We start from the raw sequence: 17539 nt of genomic DNA, 5'->3' as shown, positions 1-17539 counted from the left end.
TGAAGTCTGTGCAATAACTTAAAAACCTCACTTGGTCACATGTACTTTTTAATACATTCTGATTATTTCTCCTCAACTCCTTTTGGTTCCCAGTGAGTAATTACTTCAAAATTCAAACTGTAAGGGAAAGATTTAAGAGGAATATCCTAAAATTGTACCTGAATTTCTTTTCAGTGCCCCCTCCCACCTCTAAATGTGTATTTCATTCAAGTAACTTACTTGTTGTCATTAATAAATTCCAGAATCTCCTGTTCTAATTTTAGCAGCATCATTCTGTCCCTGTTTAAAAAAGATTAAAACAAAACAAAACAAAAAGCAGCCCTCCCATAGACATTAAAAGCATTGAAACCTGCACCCTACAGAAGCTGAAGGGAGGGACAGATCCAAACCCCAACAGTGGACAAAAACACAGAGGCTGCTGAGCCTCACTGGCCTGTCTTACATTACTTTAAAAAGAGAAAAACAATCAAGTATACATTTTGCAGATCCTCCTAATCAGTACTTTGTTTTCCTTATCAGAAACCTCTCTGTTGGCAGCCATATTCATTTAAACATATACTTTATACTTAAAATAAATCTAATCAGTAGTCTACATTCCATCTTGTTATTTATACAATTTTAAAACAATTATGATTTAGCGTATGTATGTATCAATTATTTTTCCTTCTGTGCTTTTATATGGTTCTCCCAAGACTTCACATTTTTTTGTCTTTGCATTCTCCTTCCACAGATTTTTCTTAGCTCTTCTGAAAGAAGACTCCTCAACACAAGGGTATTCTGAATCCCTCACAGAATATAAAACTACATTAGAGGGAAAAGTGGTGGAGGGTCGGAAGCATAGATCTGACTAATGGAAAAATCCTGAAAAGCTACTTGTCCTTTTCGGTATCCTGCTGGACCCTACTGTCCCCCTTCCATCAAATAATGTTTTTACCTTGGGTTCTTTTTCAGTGTATTTACAAGAAATTCATGTAGGTCTATTCCAGTGGAGTCTGTATATTCTTGGCTGGAGTCTAGAACCATCACAACAAAAGAAATTTAAAATAAATGAAACTGCCTTGCGTGAAATCTAATCCCAAGCAGAAGCCCACAACCCAATCAGGAGGGATCACAGCAAAGTAAGATCAAACTTTAGGGGTTTTAGCTTAAAAACCAGAATGACGCTTGATTTGCCGGGTCCCTTCCCCCTGCCAGATTCCCCATGACAATGATGGAAGGTAGAATCTGGGTCATAGTGCTGCATCAGTATTACACTGATACGCTACCTTACCATAATTAAGTATTTGCTGAATGTCTCGACCAAAACAAAGCAGATTTTATTCAAGTTAAGGAAAATAAATTCCAGGTAAGAGCAATCAGAGCTGAATTTTCCAGAATCTCAGCAAACAGGTTCAAATACTGATTATTTACAATTTATTTATAAAATCTTAATCCCAAGGTTGCCTTTTTCTTGTCAACTATAATTTTTATGGACCAGGTCTTTTTGCTACCAGCTCAAGAGTTTAAAACCAAAAAGAGCTTAATAATTAGTGCAAATCTGATTTTTAAAAAATCACTCCAAGCATCCCAAAACCAAAATATAAATGATATATGGAGGATCTGCTACTAGTGATGATTCATGTCACTACTTATTCCAGAGGAGAAATAAAATCAGAATTAACTATAATGTCCTCTTATAGGTAGTGCCAGTGTTAACGGAGTAGCTTTCTGCAGCAAGTGAGCCCCTAAGGCAGGGTTAGCTAAAGCAGCAAGGAAAGCAACCCCCGCACCGCCCCAAGCAACCATGAAGTCAACAGAACACTAGGAACTGCTGAGCCAATAAGGTTAGTGGGTGTCAGGCTCCAAGATGGAAGGAAAGGGCACCGCAAAGCCAGATCCTAGGACATGAGGGGTGGCAAGAGTTCTCACCCCTAGAAAGCATCTTCCTTGGGACCTTTTCTTTGTTTTTGTCCTTGTCTTCCTTTTCAGAGACATCCTTCGTGGATTTTTCTTCCTCCTTGTCAGAGGGGCAGCTGATGTGCAACTGAATTATATCCTTGATTAAGGGGAAAGAGGAATACAATCAAAGGGGAAAAAGGATTTTAATTCTCCCACAGGACTTTACTCTCCCTTGAACTCTCAAGAAGGGAATCTTGGGTGGCAGCATTCTCTTACAGAAGAGAGTATTTTGTTAATTCAATTGTTTAAGCTTTGGTTCTACCAAAAGGGTAGAAGGCTAAGCCTTTTCTGCCAACAATCACAACCACCAAATGGAGAGCTCAAGTTACACTGGCTGTTCTTGGCATAGGAACTAGATGGAAATGGGTCTAACTGCCAGAGGGAAAGTGTGGGTGGGAAAACAAGAGGCAGCCCTGGGATCTCCTTGTCTGCCTCATCCCGGGTGGTCCAGGTGTGAAGACCAGTACTTCATGCTTGCAGCCATGCCCTGCTTTACAGCAACCACTTGCTCTGAAGTTCCTTCTACCCTGATTTCCAAGCCTACTGCTGAAGCTGTGGTTGTTACGCTACAGTTTACCAAACAACTGCCAATCTCAAAAGTTACACTACTCTGATAAAGGACCTACCTGGGTTTCTAGTGGTCCATCAGCAAATGGGGCAGAGGACTCCTCACACACTGCCAGGCTGCGCACCAACTTCAGCTTGGAATTAGACTGAAAAAAGCCCAAATATATATATGGACATTCAGAAAGCTGCTTTTCGCTGAATGAAGGGTATCCTCTTTGGCTTTGTTAGTTGCTGCTTCCATTAAGTAGGGTTTTTGTGCTGTTCTTTTTTTTTTGCCCAAAGAAGACTTATTCACCAGTTCCTGATTTACTTCAAAGATAATTTCCCTACTTCCATTAATAAACATATAAAAACAAAATGGCTACTTTGAACAGATGATAGGAAAAGCACTTCACTTAGCTCTCACTCCTTTCTTTTTTTTTTTTTTTAATTTAAGATTTTATTTATTTGTCAGAGAGAGAGGGAGAGAGAGCAAGCACAGGCAGACAGAATGGCAGGCAGAGGCAGAGGGAGAAGCAGGCTCCTGCTGAGCAAGGAGCCCGATGTGGGACTCGATCCCAGGACGCTGGAATCATGACCTGAGCCGAAGGCAGCTGCTTAACCAACTGAGCCACCCAGGCGTCCCAGCTCTCACTCCTTTCTTTAGCCCATGCTCCAATTTCAGACTCAGAAGTTTACTGAAAATATACAGTTGAAGAGCTTAGTAGACACTGGATTTAAGAGCCAGAAGTCCCTGCTTCAACTCCTGCTTTTGCGCTTATGAGCTATGAGAGACCCTGAGCAAATTACTTGGCCTCTCTAGGTCTCTGTTTTTCCTCAATAAAACAGGGATAAAAACATTTAATGATGACTTGTGAGAATCAGGTGACATAAGTACATAAACAAACATATCATAAATAGTGCCTAGAGCACAGCAGACGATAAATGCTAAATGACTCTAAACCTGAGGCGGCAAGAGTATGGAAAAGAGCATCTAAGAAAAGAGTAAAGAGAAAGAAAACTTCCCAACATTTGGGATTTAATGTGATTAAGAAGCTAATAGTAAAAGTAAACCAAGCTAATTAAGAATCACTGAGGATTAGGCCATGTCAGGCAAGACACAGAGTTCGTTTATATGATGTTGTGTTCTCCTTCAAACCCAGGCTACCTACTGGCTGAGCCACTCCCAAATTCTGCCATTGTCTTTTGCGGGGGAATAGGTAGATACACTTAATAATTACTCTGGTGATAACTATTCTCACTGCAAGAAAGGTTTAATATTTTACTGTTCCAACTAAAATTAAAAAACCATCACACACTAACACATATAGTCCTCTCTGATAACACTGCTTAAAATAATCCGTGATGTGCTAATTTTATCATAAAATGATTAAAAACAAAATCCTCCTCCTCCTTCCTGCCCCAACTTAAAAAGTAACCCCACCACCACCAAAAAAGGCTTTATTTTTAGGATGTCCAAAAGTGTTGAGTCATTTCTACTAATGGGGCAGGATTTATAAAGGATAAATTCCTAAAGGATAAATGGGAAAAAAATGTTGGAGGAAAAGATAACATTCACATAGTACTCCTAGAGAAACCAAAAGTGAACAGAAAAACTAGCTTTACAGCAGAACCAGTACCAATTTGCTCAGGCTTTGTGAGAGGCTCTGGCTGGGTATCAGAAACAGACTGTGACTGAACTAGAGATAACAGAGAAAAATACAGCCAAACCTTCTAACATGAAATGTGTGCGTGTACGTATATTCACAATTAGACTATAAAGTGCAGGCAGAAAAACTTTGCTTGCATATAATCTAAATAAATTAGATACTAGTGATAAGTGCATCTGTGAAATGTATTACTAATAACAGTAGAAAAGAAATTACAGTAGTCCCCACTTATCCCCTGGGATACTTTCCCAGACCCCCAGTGGGGTCCTGAAACTATGGATAGTACCAAATGCTACATATACTATGTTTTTTCCTAGACATACATACCTAAGATAAAGTTTAATTTATAAGTTAGGCACAGTAAGAGATTAACAACAGTAACGACAACAATAAAATAGAACAATTAAAATACTGTAAAAAACATATAAATGTGGTCCTTCTCTCTCTTTTTCAAAATATCTTACTGCACTGTACTCACTTTTCTTCTTGGGATGATGTGAGATGATAAAATGCCCGTGGGATGAGGTGAAGCGAAGTGAACGATGCGGGCACTGTGACAGAGCATTAGGCTACTACTGACCTGACAATATGTCAAAAGGAGGATCATCTGCTCCTGTACTGTAGTTGACCAGAAGTAAGTGAAACCATGGAAAGCAAAACCTCAGATAAGGGTGGGGGGACTACTGTATACAGAAAGGGCTCTCACCTTGGCTCTTTTCCTGGCATGACCATGGTTGGATGTCCGCCTCTGTTAGAAGGGGATTAGAAAACATTAAAGGTATAGAAAATCAACATTTAGGTTAAAAACAATACAAGTTTACAAAGAGAAAGCACTAACTGTAAAACCATTACAATAGCTAAACAATAATGAGACCCACCTGGTGTGGCTGTCTCCCCTTTGCTACAACTCTAGTAACTGTGACACAGAAAGGACCACAGGCCACTTACCATGAAGAAAATGAACAGGAAGACACAGACTGGTTGGCCTACTTCACGGGTTAATAAAAATTACTTTTGAATAAACCACGGAATCATCTGATTAGACAGCTTCTCGAAATGTCACTACCATAGCATGACAGAGTGTTTTTACCCAAGCATGATCACAGGAGCCTATTTAACCCAAAATGGACATGCAATATGGCCCTTAATCATCACTTATAATAACATCTTTACAGGATAACATGTTCAGAGTTCTAACTTGAGAGACCCAAAGCACCTGTCCCAATGGCTGCTGAAATGGAATGAAGACTCTTCTTGCCAACTGTCTCCTTTCCTGAAGATAAGAATTCTCCTTATAGCCTGTCTGGGACAGGATAAAAATAAGGGAGCATGGAAGATAGGGACAAGACTTCCAGAGCAAAGGGAGGGTAAAAAAAGTGGGTAAGGAGCAGAATAGAAGCTGAAGAAGATGAAAAATGAAGGCCTATGGCAGGATGAGGTAAGAAATAACTAATTCACTGATAGGGTTTCTGAACAGCTAAGAAGTCAAAATGGGGGCTTTGGAGAAGAGGTGGAGGTAGGATTTTATATGGGAGGAAGCACCTGGGGATTCTCAGATGTCTGGAATGGAACTCACTGCCCATTGGGGTGTGGGGAGAACTGAGGTTGGTGGGTGGGGAAGGGAAAACAAGACAGAGGCAGAATACCAGCATGGTCCTGGGTAGATGAGGATTTCTCTTTCCTTTGTCCTCTTTGCTAGTTACCAAACACTGCCACAATGCAAAATGGAGAACCAGGAAGGTGGATGGAAAGAGTAAGAAATGACGATGGAACTGGTCAATGTAAGAGATGTTACAGTAAGGAAAAGCCATAGTGTGGGAATATGAAACAGTATTTCACTGTTTTTTCAAAAAGGCAGTAACACACACAGAACACAAACATTCAGGAGGTATAACGAGGGTATACAAAACAGTAAGTCTCCTTTCATATCTGTCCCCCAGCTACCTGGTTCTCTCCTAGAGGATCAAGTAGTACTGCCTTTCTTATAATCTTTCTATAGATCATTTATGAATATATATATAAGCTCACTGTACATATGTACACATAGGTTTTTTTTTCTTTTTTTTATAAAACCAAACAGATGGGGGTGCCTGGGTGGCTCAGTCTGTTAAGCATCTGCCTTGGGCTCAGGTCGTGATCTGTGTCCTGGGATTGAGCCCCAAGTCCGGCTCCCTGCTCAGCGGAAAGTCTGCTCCTTCCCCCTGCTCATGCACTTTCTCTCTCAAATAAAGAAAGAAATCTTAAAACAACAACAACAACAACAGGGGCACTTGGGTGGCTCAGTGGGTTAAGCCTCTGCCTTTGGCTCAAGTCATGGTCCCAGGGTCCTGGAATCGAGCCCCGCATCGGGCTCTCTGCTCAGTGGGGAGCCTGCTTCTCTCTTTCTCTGCCTGCCTCTCTGCCTACTTGTGATCTATCAAATAAATAAATAAAATCTTAAAAAAAAAAAACACAAAAAACCCCAAAACAACAACAAATAGATGTATATTTTACACACCTTGCCCTTAAACTTTTTTTTTCCACCGATATTATTCTACAGAAGATCTACCATTTTTCTCAGTGTCTAATATGGTATTCTACTTGGGGCTGTACTATAAATTATTTTATTAGTCCCTTAAACAGCATCATTTAGGATGTTTCTGATCTTTTATTAGTATAAACAATGGTTCAATGACCAAATCAAGTGTATCTACAAATACTGTTTATCTGTAGTCCATTTAAAAATTTTTTAAATTTAATTTTTAATAAAATTATTGACAAATTGACCTTCAAAGAGGTTATACCAATTTATTGCCCTACAAGCAATTTATGAATCTGCTTATTTACCAGAATGGATAGTTTTCGTGTAATAGTCAAAGACATATTCAAAGTCTAATATGTACCAGGCACCATGCTAATTACTGGAGGATACAGAGATAAAAACCACAAACCTTGTCCAAAAGGGACTCATAATCCTGTTGGAGAAGACAGACAAATAGACAATTACAATACAGTATGTTAAATGCATTACAGAAGTAGTCACATAGTGCTTGCTATAGGAGCACACAGCACAAGCGTCTAACCCAGACCTAGCAACTCACAGATTCATACATTCACAGATATTGAGTGCCTGCAAAGAACTGTGTCGGGCTTTTGAGAAACAACAGTGAGCCCAAACTGACCTAATCCTGGACCTCACTGAGCTTATAATTCTGTAGAGATGGAGACAGACATTATTCTAAGAATTATACAGGGTAGACCTGCAATGGGTGAGTAAGGCTGTCAAGGAAGGCTTACTAGAGAAAGACACATCTGAATTGAGTTTTGAGTTTCAGGCAGATGTTGGCAAGAGAGGTTCAGGGGTTGGGGGAAGCCAAGAAAGAATACCAAGGAAGGCACTCTAGGCAGAGAAAGCATGTACAAAAGCATGCTTTCTCCACACTTTCCAGCTCTTGTAACAAGGCCAAGGAATCAGACAATGCTGAAGCACAGGATGCCAGAGGCGGGTGGCTGTCAGGCAAGGGATTAGGTCACAATATGTCATGCTGATAAATCTGGGTCATAGCCTAGGACAATGAGACATACAGAAAGGTTGAAGAGAATGAACAAAATCAGATCTTTATTTCATGGCGATCTTTCTAAAGCAGTACGGTAGAGGAATCCAAAAGGATCACAAGTTTAAAGGCAGAAAGCCCAGTTAGGAGGTCATTCCCAGTTGTTATGGGTTAGTTGAAGGACCCCCCCCTAAGTTCGGTAGGTCAGGGTTAATTTGCCCATTCTAAACTGAATCTCAGAACCTGCCTTTTATAGCACTGTTTCCATGTGAAAGATGTTCTGAGTTCCAACTGCTGATTCTAAGAATATGTCTCACATAGTATAAGCAAGGAAACTCCCCTTTTTGCAAACTTTCCAGCTCCAAATCATAACAGGCACTCCCTTGATAGCATCAGTAAGATCCCTGGGGAGACTTCCAGGGTATGAGTTGAGGTGGGGGAAGTTAAGATAAAGAGCAGAATTTTTAGTGTTGTTGAAGGGGCACATGATCTGCTGGGAAATGGTAGAGGGGAGAGGGCTTCTGAAGGGGGGCACAAAACTGAAGACTTGGTAGAACGAGCAGGAGCTCCAGTAGATGGCAGCAGCAGCTCCCCCTGTTCTAGCAGCTGCAAAAAGTCAGTCCCCTTCCAACTTCCCACATGACCTATTTGTATATCCAGATGAAGACACTCCTGAATTGAGTGTCCATAAGGTATATAACACTTATACACATCCTTTCTTTTCTGCTTATCTTCAAGGGGTACACACAACAGGAGTTCAGAACACCACTTCAAATAGTCTCCTGAGAATAACTTGGAACCAAAAGTTCATCTAATTATCATCTTCCATATAACATGACAGCATATAATTAAACATTCATCACTTATCTGTCTTGAGGACTTAAAATTCATTATTGGTATCAGTGGAGGCTGGAAGTATAGCTGGAACAGTGGCAGATTGTCTCTACAAACTCTGGAAGGATGGGCGGGGAATGACAACTTAAACGCAAAGGATAATGGAAAGAAAAGCAACTAGTACAGAGATCTGGCAAACTGTAAGAGGAAAGACAGTAGAAAAGCAGGCAGCCAGAGAACAAAATATTTCAGGGAGCTGTCTGATTTTAATTTGTCCCTTTGTTGTTGTTGTTTTAGTCTTTCAAGAAAAAAAGGCCTAAATGAATTGGGTTGTCAAGAGAAATGACCCTTCAACTTTTGAAACCTTCCAAAATGTTGCCACCACTGCTTTTTAAACTAACTTACTACCATTAGTCTATCTCTTAAGCATGTAAGAATGACCAGTCCAACCCCTGGGCATGAAAGAAAGGATTTATATAATTTGGGTCTGGGTAACGGAGGAGACTAGCAATGACCACAGAGAAGAGAAGGACCAGAACAGCTAAACCAGAGGAGGCTCAGAGTATGCACTGCTTGGGTACCAAACAGGAGCCCTGGAGGAAGCTTGGCTGGCTACCTACTGCCATTACATCTGCACTGCACTATGAATTTGGATGGAAAGCAACATGGCAACCAAAGAGTGAAATTCTTCTCACTCATTTACCAAGTGGCAAGTTCACAGGTTATTTCTGATCCGGAAAATCCTGACTGCTTTAATACAACCAGGATATGAATTTAATACTGTGTCTAAAGCCAGGCAGCTGTAGTTTTAAGAATTTATTATATGAACCATATTATGACTTGTTAAATATGTGTTTGTATACAGTTCATTTTTTTTTTTTTTTTGATAGTTAAAAAATATCAAATGTAGCAAGAACCCAGTGTAATGCAGGTCCAAATGGGTTAGGAAATTACTTTTGTCTTCTCTAGACTTCACTGGGGACTCTATGACAAAAAGGGAAGGAGACAGTTCTTGAAAGCTGAAAATTGGGTTTTTAGGGAGAATCAAGTGACTAGCTTCTTACAGATTCCCAATGCCAATTACGATGACATTTCTACTGAGGCATAATAAGTGTGCATATGATGCACTTCTAATCCTTACCTGTGTCTCTGGACGCAAACCAGTATCTTCACTCTCCTTCTCAGTTTCTTCCTTACTTGGAGTCTTAGATATAAACTTGTTTTTGCTTACAGATTCTTCCACCAGTTTTTTTTCTGATTCTTTCATTATTTCCAGGGTCTCTTGAATAGTGTTACTGTTAGACATCTTCTTCAATATAATACAGTGGGCTCTACGGACTCCTAAAGAAATGTCAAATGCATTAAACAGAAGGCATTTATCCATACTTCACATACACACAAGACTTGCACTTCACATACTAGTCTGCAGCAGCCACCCTGTAACCCACAAAGGGTCCTTGGATAAATGTGACCCAGGATTGATTGACTGACTGCTTTCTTTCTTTCTTTTTTTTTTTTTTTTAAAGATTTTATTTATTTGGTAGAGAGAGAGAGCAGGAACACAAGCATGGGGAGTGGGAGAGGGAGAAGTAGCCTTCCCGCTGAGCAAGGAGCCCAATGTGGGGCTCGATCCCAGAGCCCTGGGATCACGACCTGAGCCAAAGGCAGACATTTAATGGCTGAGCCACCCAGGTGCCCCACTTTCTTTCTTTTTTTAAACGCTTTATTGAGGTAGTGGCACCTGGTTGGCTCTGTCAGTGGAGTGTGTGACTCTTGATCTTGGGGTTGTAAGTTCAACCCCCATGATGGGTGTAGAGATTACTTAAAAATAGAATCTTTTAAAAAAATAATAAAAGCTTTACTGAGATAAAACTGACATACAATAAACTGCATATATTTAAAATGTACAATATAATGAATTATGAACATGCACATGCCTGTGAAACCATCATCACAATCGAGATGGCAAGCACATTCAAGGTTCCTCCTGCTCTTTTGTAAGCCCCTCCCCAAGTCTGTGACTGATCTGCTTTCTGTCACTACAGATTAGTCTGCATTTGCTAGCATTTTACATCATACATTATCTGGATTCTTTTACTTGGGTAATTACGCTGAGATTCACCAGGATCCAGTTCTAAAGCAATGTAGTATGAGTCCTCTTAGCACTTTATTTGCCCTGTCTTTTTTCCTACAGAAATTTGCTCACATTTTCAGCTTGAGCACTAGATAGACTCTCTCCAGAAAGAAAAGTATATTATAAAGTTCTATTCACTACCAGTGAGGACCACTCTCCCTTCCCAAGGGAGAACTTCCACAGCAACCACAAGCCACAACAATGTTACCAACTTCAAGTATCTCCCTCTTCAAAAGACAGCAAAATCAGATGTTGGTTATAGATTCTTAAATTCTTTCCTTTATCTTAAGCAATGAAGACCTAAGAATCTTTGCTTTGTTATTCACTATTTGGGTTCAGTCATTCCCCTGCGTCCCAGTGCACAGAGCTTTTGTCTTGCAGGGTAACCAGCTCTTTATCACTCACTCTGGATACCTGGGAAATCCTGTGAGCAAGTGAACACAGTAATCTAAGCACACAGAAACAGAAGTTTGTAGAGGTTCCTCCTTACTATAGATTACAGACTGCCCTTCAATCCCGAATACTTCTCTTTCCCACCTTTAAAAAGGTAAGACTAGAAATGCTCCCAGACATCATGTTTATTTCACGTGGCCCTAGAAATTGAGCCAAACAAACATATAGCAATGATTCAAGAAAACTGTCACACTGTCATTTTTTCCTCCTCCCAATCAGTTCAAAAGATGAGACCCTGAAGGCTCCTTAAGAAGCACAGGTAATCTCATCCTGGTGTAAATTAGTCCGTAAGATTACTGCTTTGTTCACCTTGTGGTGGCTCTTTTGCAGGTGCCTAGACAGTTTGCAGAGGGCTGGACAAAGGCCTTTAAAAGGCCAGAGAGTCATTCATATAATCATAGTCATACAGTTGAATTTAAGATGACAAATACTGGAAGAAACTGACTACACAAGAAAATGGCCAATATTCTATTTTTTAATTAACTGGATCTAGTACCTAGAGGGTTCTATAAAAGAGTTAGAACCTGGGCGCCTGGGTGGCTCAGTTGGTTAAGCGACTGCCTTCAGCTCAGGTCATGATCCTGGAGTCCGGGGATCGAGTCCCGCATCAGGCTCCCAGCTCCACGGGGAGTCTGCTTCTCCCTCTGACCTTCTCCTCGCTCATGCTCTCTCTCACTGTCTCTCTCTTCTCTCAAATAAATAAATAAAATGTTTAAAAAAAAAAAGAGTTAGAACCTATGGAGCTTTAGGGATCTTTGGCTGTTCATGGAGACTGCATGTACACACTTGCGATTTTTTTCTCCCACAGGTAAATCAAGCACCCATTCTCTTCAGTCTGAAGTGTAATAAAGCTCAGCACATGCCTTTTCCATATCTCTTAGCTGGGAAACATCAATAGAGATCAGAACTGTAAGAGTTCTTAAATATGCCTACATGCAACACCACCCCCCTGCCAATCTCCCCACATCAGAACTTCCTTTCTGTAACTTCCTGCAAGCCTCTCCTAGGAAATTCCTGGCAAGGGATCATCCCACTATTTTTTAAATACTCTTACTGCTACAGAGCTACTCCCTATAATAAGCTATGTACTGTTTCAATCTTGATGCTAAATCTGCTGTCCAGTCACACAAAATTAGGTTTACTTCTTTTACCACATAACAGACCTTCAGTATTTTCTTTTTGAGGTTTAAAATCTCAGAGATTTTTCTGTCAGAAAGAGAATGTGAGGGCTGGCAAATGGGGAAATTGGATGAAGGTGGTCAAAAGGTACCAGTTTCTAATTAGAAGACAAATACATACTGGGGATGCAATGTACCACATGATGACTACAGTTAACACTGCTGTATGGTATATCTGAAAGTTGTTAAATAAGTAGATCCTAAAAGTTCTCATCACAAGGAAAAATTTGTAGCTATATAAGGAGATGAATGTTAACTAAACTTATTGTGGTAATCATTTTCTTTTCTTTTCTAAAAAGATTTTATTTATTTACTTGTCAGAGTGAGAGAACACACACAGAGAGAAGCAGCAGGCAGAGGGAGAAGCAGCGGGCAAAGAGAGAAGCAGTGGGCAGAGGGAAAAGCAGGCTCCCCGCTGAGCAGGGAGCCCAATTCGGCACTCCATCCCAGGTACCTGGGATCATGACCTGCACTGAAGGTAGACACTCAACCAACTGAGCCACCCAGGCGGCCCTGTGGGAATCATTTTCAGTATACATGTATGTCAAGTCATTATGTAGTACACCTTAAACTTACACCTAGCTATATGTTAATTATATCTCAATTTTAAAAAGGGGGGAAGGTGCTATGGAAAACTATAAAGCAGTTGGGTGCTTCTTTTTCCAGGTTTCAATTACCAAATAGGTATATTTCTTCAAATGAGAATAACAACTTTGCAGCTCCTTTTCACACATAAATCAGAAAAGACTCAACTATCTGGATACCTAGACTAACTTCACAGTGTCTAAACACTGCTTCTCAGCCACAGCACTAAGGGAAAAATTCTTACTCCAAGGAAAATGCAACAGCAGAGGAAAAGGTACACTAGCTCACTAGCACACTACCCAAATCTTCCCTTTCTTCCATACATACCAATCTAGCCCAGACTTACTTCTGGTGTTTGCCTTCATTTAAGGGAAAGTGACCCTATTCTGAGCCCTAGGAGGTGGACCTTAATTAGGTACACCAGTAATGGTAATTGTTTCCTTTTTGAGACTGGTTTGGGAAGAGACCATGATTTGATCATTATCAGAGAGACTAGGACACTTTGCTGGGATCCTAAGTAGCTAGATCAGTAACTCCCGTTTCCTTTTTGTGATTGATTTAGGAAGGGGCAAGTGACTCAATCATACCCAGTGAAATATGAGAGGACTTTGCCAGGTAAGTAGCTTCAAAGAAAGGTTATTCATTCTATTAAAAAAAAAAAGCCACTAGGAAAAAAATGGTTGTTATCTTTTACTGAAGGTAGTCTTGTGTACAGATGATGCCTGGATTGCAATATTCTATTAACTCAAGGAGGATGGTGGAGCAGAGGGAATAAGCCTGGATCCTTGATGCTATGAGGCAGACTGAATTAGTCAGCCTGGATCCTCCTAGCTTTGTACCTCTTGATACATGAGGTCATAAATCCCATTATCACTTAAGCTCTTTTGAGTTGAGTTTACCATTCCTTCTAGCCAGAAGCATCCTGAGATAATCAGAAACTCTAGGTGAAGAGAGGGACTACCTGGACCAGACAGACAAGCCTAGCTTTATAAGTAGAAATAACTGACAGAGAGCGAGCGAGCGAGCAAGAGAGAATTGATGGTATCAGCTAAAATTTTTGGAGTGCTTATGCTGTGTCAGGCACTATCCTAAAGTGTTTTAAGTGTCTCATTTAATCTTACATCAATTGTATTAGATATATATTTTATTATCATCACTATTTTATAGGTAAGTAAGCTGAAGTACAGAGCAATTAAATAACTTACAACTGGTACATAGCAGAGCAGGACTCAAAGCCAGGAAATATGGCTCTAGCACTTGCTTTATTAACCTTTATGCAATACTTCCACTAATTAAGGGGACAGATACTCAAGGACTAGGCAGAAAACGGAGGTCTACCAAAGATACAACGGAATCATGGAATTCACAATTGGAAAGGGACGCAGAAGCTTTCTCATTTAGTTTCATCCTTTTATATCCACGGACCTTCTCAGTCAGGTTCCTGAATCATCAATAACTCTGAAAAATTGTTGGCTTGACCCTGTTTGTATACATCTAGTGAAAGGAAGTCATCTCTTCTATATACAAACCTTTTTTCGGGGGAAAGTGTAAAGAGGCAAAACTTCCTTTCCAGTTACTTCCTGCCACTGGCCTCAGTTTAGTTCTCTGTGCAAGTCATAAAGAACAAGCTTAATCTCCCTTCCAGGAGACAACTTTATCTTCCTTCTTTCTCTAAACACTTTCAGCTTCTTCTTTTTTTTTTTTAAAGATTTTATTTATTTATTTGACAGAGAGAAATCACAAGTAGGCAGAGAGGCAGGCAGAGAGAGAGGAGGAAGCAGGCTCCCCGCTGAGCAGAAAGCCCGATGCGGGGCTCGAACCCAGGACCTGGGATCATGACCTGAGCCGAAGGCAGCGGCTCAACCCACTGAGCCACCCAGGCGCCCCAAACACTTTCAGCTTCTTAAGGCAGGTCTTTAAATCACATGGTTTTATTTCCTAACCATTTTGCTTCAGGATAAAAAAAAGCTACCTTCAAGTTAACAACAGCTAGTTATGAGAGGTCAGAGTGTTACTATTCAGAGTCAAGATCCACCGGAAGACACACTGAGCTCAAAATTTTATTTCTTGAGCTGAGGCTCTCTTTTGTTCTACAAAATAAACTTTAACTATGTCCATTTCCAGTCCAGCAATCCTATGTGGAAGTCTCTCCTTTTTCTTATGGCAAAAAATTTCTGGAAACAATTTTTCAATGCAAAAAGTGAAGGTTCCAGCTGAGGGACAAGACAAAGACAATTTAATAACTTTTTAAAAAGTCTTAAGGAGCAAGAATAAAGCTAGTAGAAAAGGGTTAAAAGCAGAGAAGTAATTTCTACTCTTCATGGTTTATTTGGTACAGAGAAGAGATGAAGGGCTTGGGGCAGTCAAAAGAAGAAAAGAACTATTTCATATGTAACTTGACTAGAACAAAGCAAAGACATTAACGTCCCAGGAGAGCCAAGATACATGCTTCCCTACAAACTATCTCTGCACATTGTACATTTTGTCCAGGCAAACAGTATAACTTTAAGCCAGAATGTCTCCTGAGGACACTCAGTGGCTCAAAGCTTCACAGAGGGGACTGCCAGAAGTGGGGGGCAAGGAGATGGAGTGAGGAAATAGGATGATACGGGGAAGATGATTGGGAGCCAAGATCTGGCAATTTTTTCAGGGAGAAAACTGCATAGTCCCCATACATTTTTTGACTGCCAAGGTAAGTACCTTCCAGAGCACAGTGAAATTATATATCCTTCCATCAACTCATAAACAACTTTCTAGGCACGAGGCCAAAAAGGATATATTATACAGGGGACACTCAGAGACAGAAGGGCATTTTCTCCCTTTTAATCTATGGCCAAGTAGACAAAATGTAAGCAAGAAGACAATAGCTAGAGGCCAAAAATTCTGACCTACCCTGTGGCAAAATTCTTGTAAACTTACCAGTCCTCTGCCAATTTGTATAGCAAGAATAAATGACTCTCAATTGAAAAAAATATATTTTTTAAACTGTTCAAAATCTAGAGGCTCAAGAGAATAGATAAACAAATTACTATATGTTCATAGAATACTGTGCCACAATAAAAAAGAAAGAACTTTTGGTGTCTGCCTTGTTCTGAGGACACATGATCAGAGAAACTGACCCTATTCTGAACCCTAGGAGGTGGACCTTAATTAGGTACACCAATTATGGTAATTGTTTCCTTTTTGTGACTGGTTTGGGAAGGGACCAGTGATTTGATCATTATCAGAAAGACTAGGGGACTTTGCTGGGAATATACTGAAATACACAAAAACATGGATGGATCTCAAACTATTACGGTAGGTAAAAGAATGCAGAACTCCCTTTAAAAAACATAATTCCATTTACAAGAAGTTAATGGACATGGAAAACTAAACTACAATGATTTAAATCAGGAAGTGCTTGCTTAGGAATGGGGGTAAAATACGGGTATAAGGGATCCTTCAAGTGATGGAAATATTCTGTCTTGTTGGGGGATGTGGTTACATGGGTGTATGCAACTGTCAAAAGTTATTAACTGAATGCCTAAGATCTGTGCATTTTATTGTATGTTATTTAAACACACACACACATAAACACAAACCATACACACAAATGCCCTTAGGAGTCATGACAACGGGGACAAAACATCCTTATAGTTAAAATGGCAGGGTAAAAACAAAACAAGTCTGCGCTTATGCATGGCAAGTCTATTCCTACATTTGACTGGAGCTGGGAGAAAAGGAAAAAGCACTAATGTTCACTGAGCACAATTATGAACCTGGTGCTTTATGCACTTCAACTCATATTCACCAAAAGAAGTTAATCACCTTGCTCAAGGTCATACCACTACTAAATAACAGAACCAGATGAGAACACTGGTGTTGTCTGATTCCAAAGTCTACATGATTTCTTTGACTCTGATTTCTTTTTCAACATATTACTTTATTTAATCCAAACAAAACTCTTGTCAGGGTATTTTCAGATGAGGAAACTAAGCTCAGGGATGCCTGGGTGGCTCAGTCAGTTAAGCGTCTGCCTTCGGCTCAGGTCATGATCCAGGGTCCTGGGATCGAGTCCCTCATTGGGCTCCTTGCTCAGCGGGAAGCCTGCTTCTCCCTCTGCCTGTTGTTCCCCTTGCTTGTGTTCTCTCTCTCTCTCCCTCTGACAAATAAATAAAATCTTAAAAAAAACAAAAAGGAAGAAACTAAAACTCAGAGGAATTAAATAACTTTCCCAAGTTAATATAAGAGGAGCAAGGGCAGGATTCCAACCTAGCTGAATCTAATCCCAAAGCCAAAGTTGTAGGTGTCCCAAGGTAGACATTCAAGAGTGTTCTGGGGCATGAAGTGTGGGATGAAAGGGGTGCCTAGAACCGAAGTCTCTCTACAGAGTGTTGCTGGGGGACAAATTTGGGGGTTCAAAAATTGGGTTTCTACATTCTCCCATCTTTTTCCTCAATCTGGGTCACCCCCATGACTTTAAATTTTTTACAGTTTATAGAGAGTATCTTATTCGATCTTCTCAAGGTATAAAAAATTATCTCAATTTTGGAATGAAATATTAACAGTAAGAAATATTAAGTGAATTGTTCAGGGCCACACAATATGTATAAGGAGGTAGAATTCAAATCCAGGTCTTCTTGATTACCAAATCCCATGTTCTTTCCACTATAGTGCTCAAAGGATGAA

The 17539-nt window shown here is 40.1% G+C and overlaps 1 protein-coding gene across 22 annotated transcripts in view; it reads right to left on the bottom strand.

Moving 5' to 3' along the window:
- Positions 1 to 17539, bottom strand: part of R3HDM2 (R3H domain containing 2) — a 162591-nt gene that overhangs the window by 32670 nt on the left and 112382 nt on the right. For 12 of the 22 annotated variants that reach the window (XM_047742737.1, XM_047742736.1, XM_047742738.1 and 9 more), the window contains 7 exons: positions 9663 to 9862; positions 7085 to 7108; positions 4861 to 4902; positions 2565 to 2651; positions 1909 to 2035; positions 935 to 1013; positions 220 to 279 (listed from right to left, as the gene is read on the bottom strand). In XM_047742737.1, coding sequence (XP_047598693.1) covers positions 220 to 279; positions 935 to 1013; positions 1909 to 2035; positions 2565 to 2651; positions 4861 to 4902; positions 7085 to 7108; positions 9663 to 9827 — 584 coding nt within the window. In that variant the 5' untranslated portion in view covers positions 9828 to 9862. Of the gene's footprint in view, positions 1 to 219; positions 280 to 934; positions 1014 to 1908; positions 2036 to 2564; positions 2652 to 4860; positions 4903 to 7084; positions 7109 to 9662; positions 9863 to 17539 lie in introns of those variants that run through there. The other 10 variants (XM_047742724.1, XM_047742731.1, XM_047742727.1 and 7 more) reach the window with 3 other exon arrangements.

The sequence above is a fragment of the Lutra lutra genome, chromosome 8 (genome assembly GCF_902655055.1).
Source record: "Lutra lutra chromosome 8, mLutLut1.2, whole genome shotgun sequence".
Taxonomy (NCBI): domain Eukaryota; kingdom Metazoa; phylum Chordata; class Mammalia; order Carnivora; family Mustelidae; genus Lutra; species Lutra lutra.
Note: the sequence above shows the minus strand (reverse complement) of the source record. Positions and strands in the feature narration are given on the sequence as shown.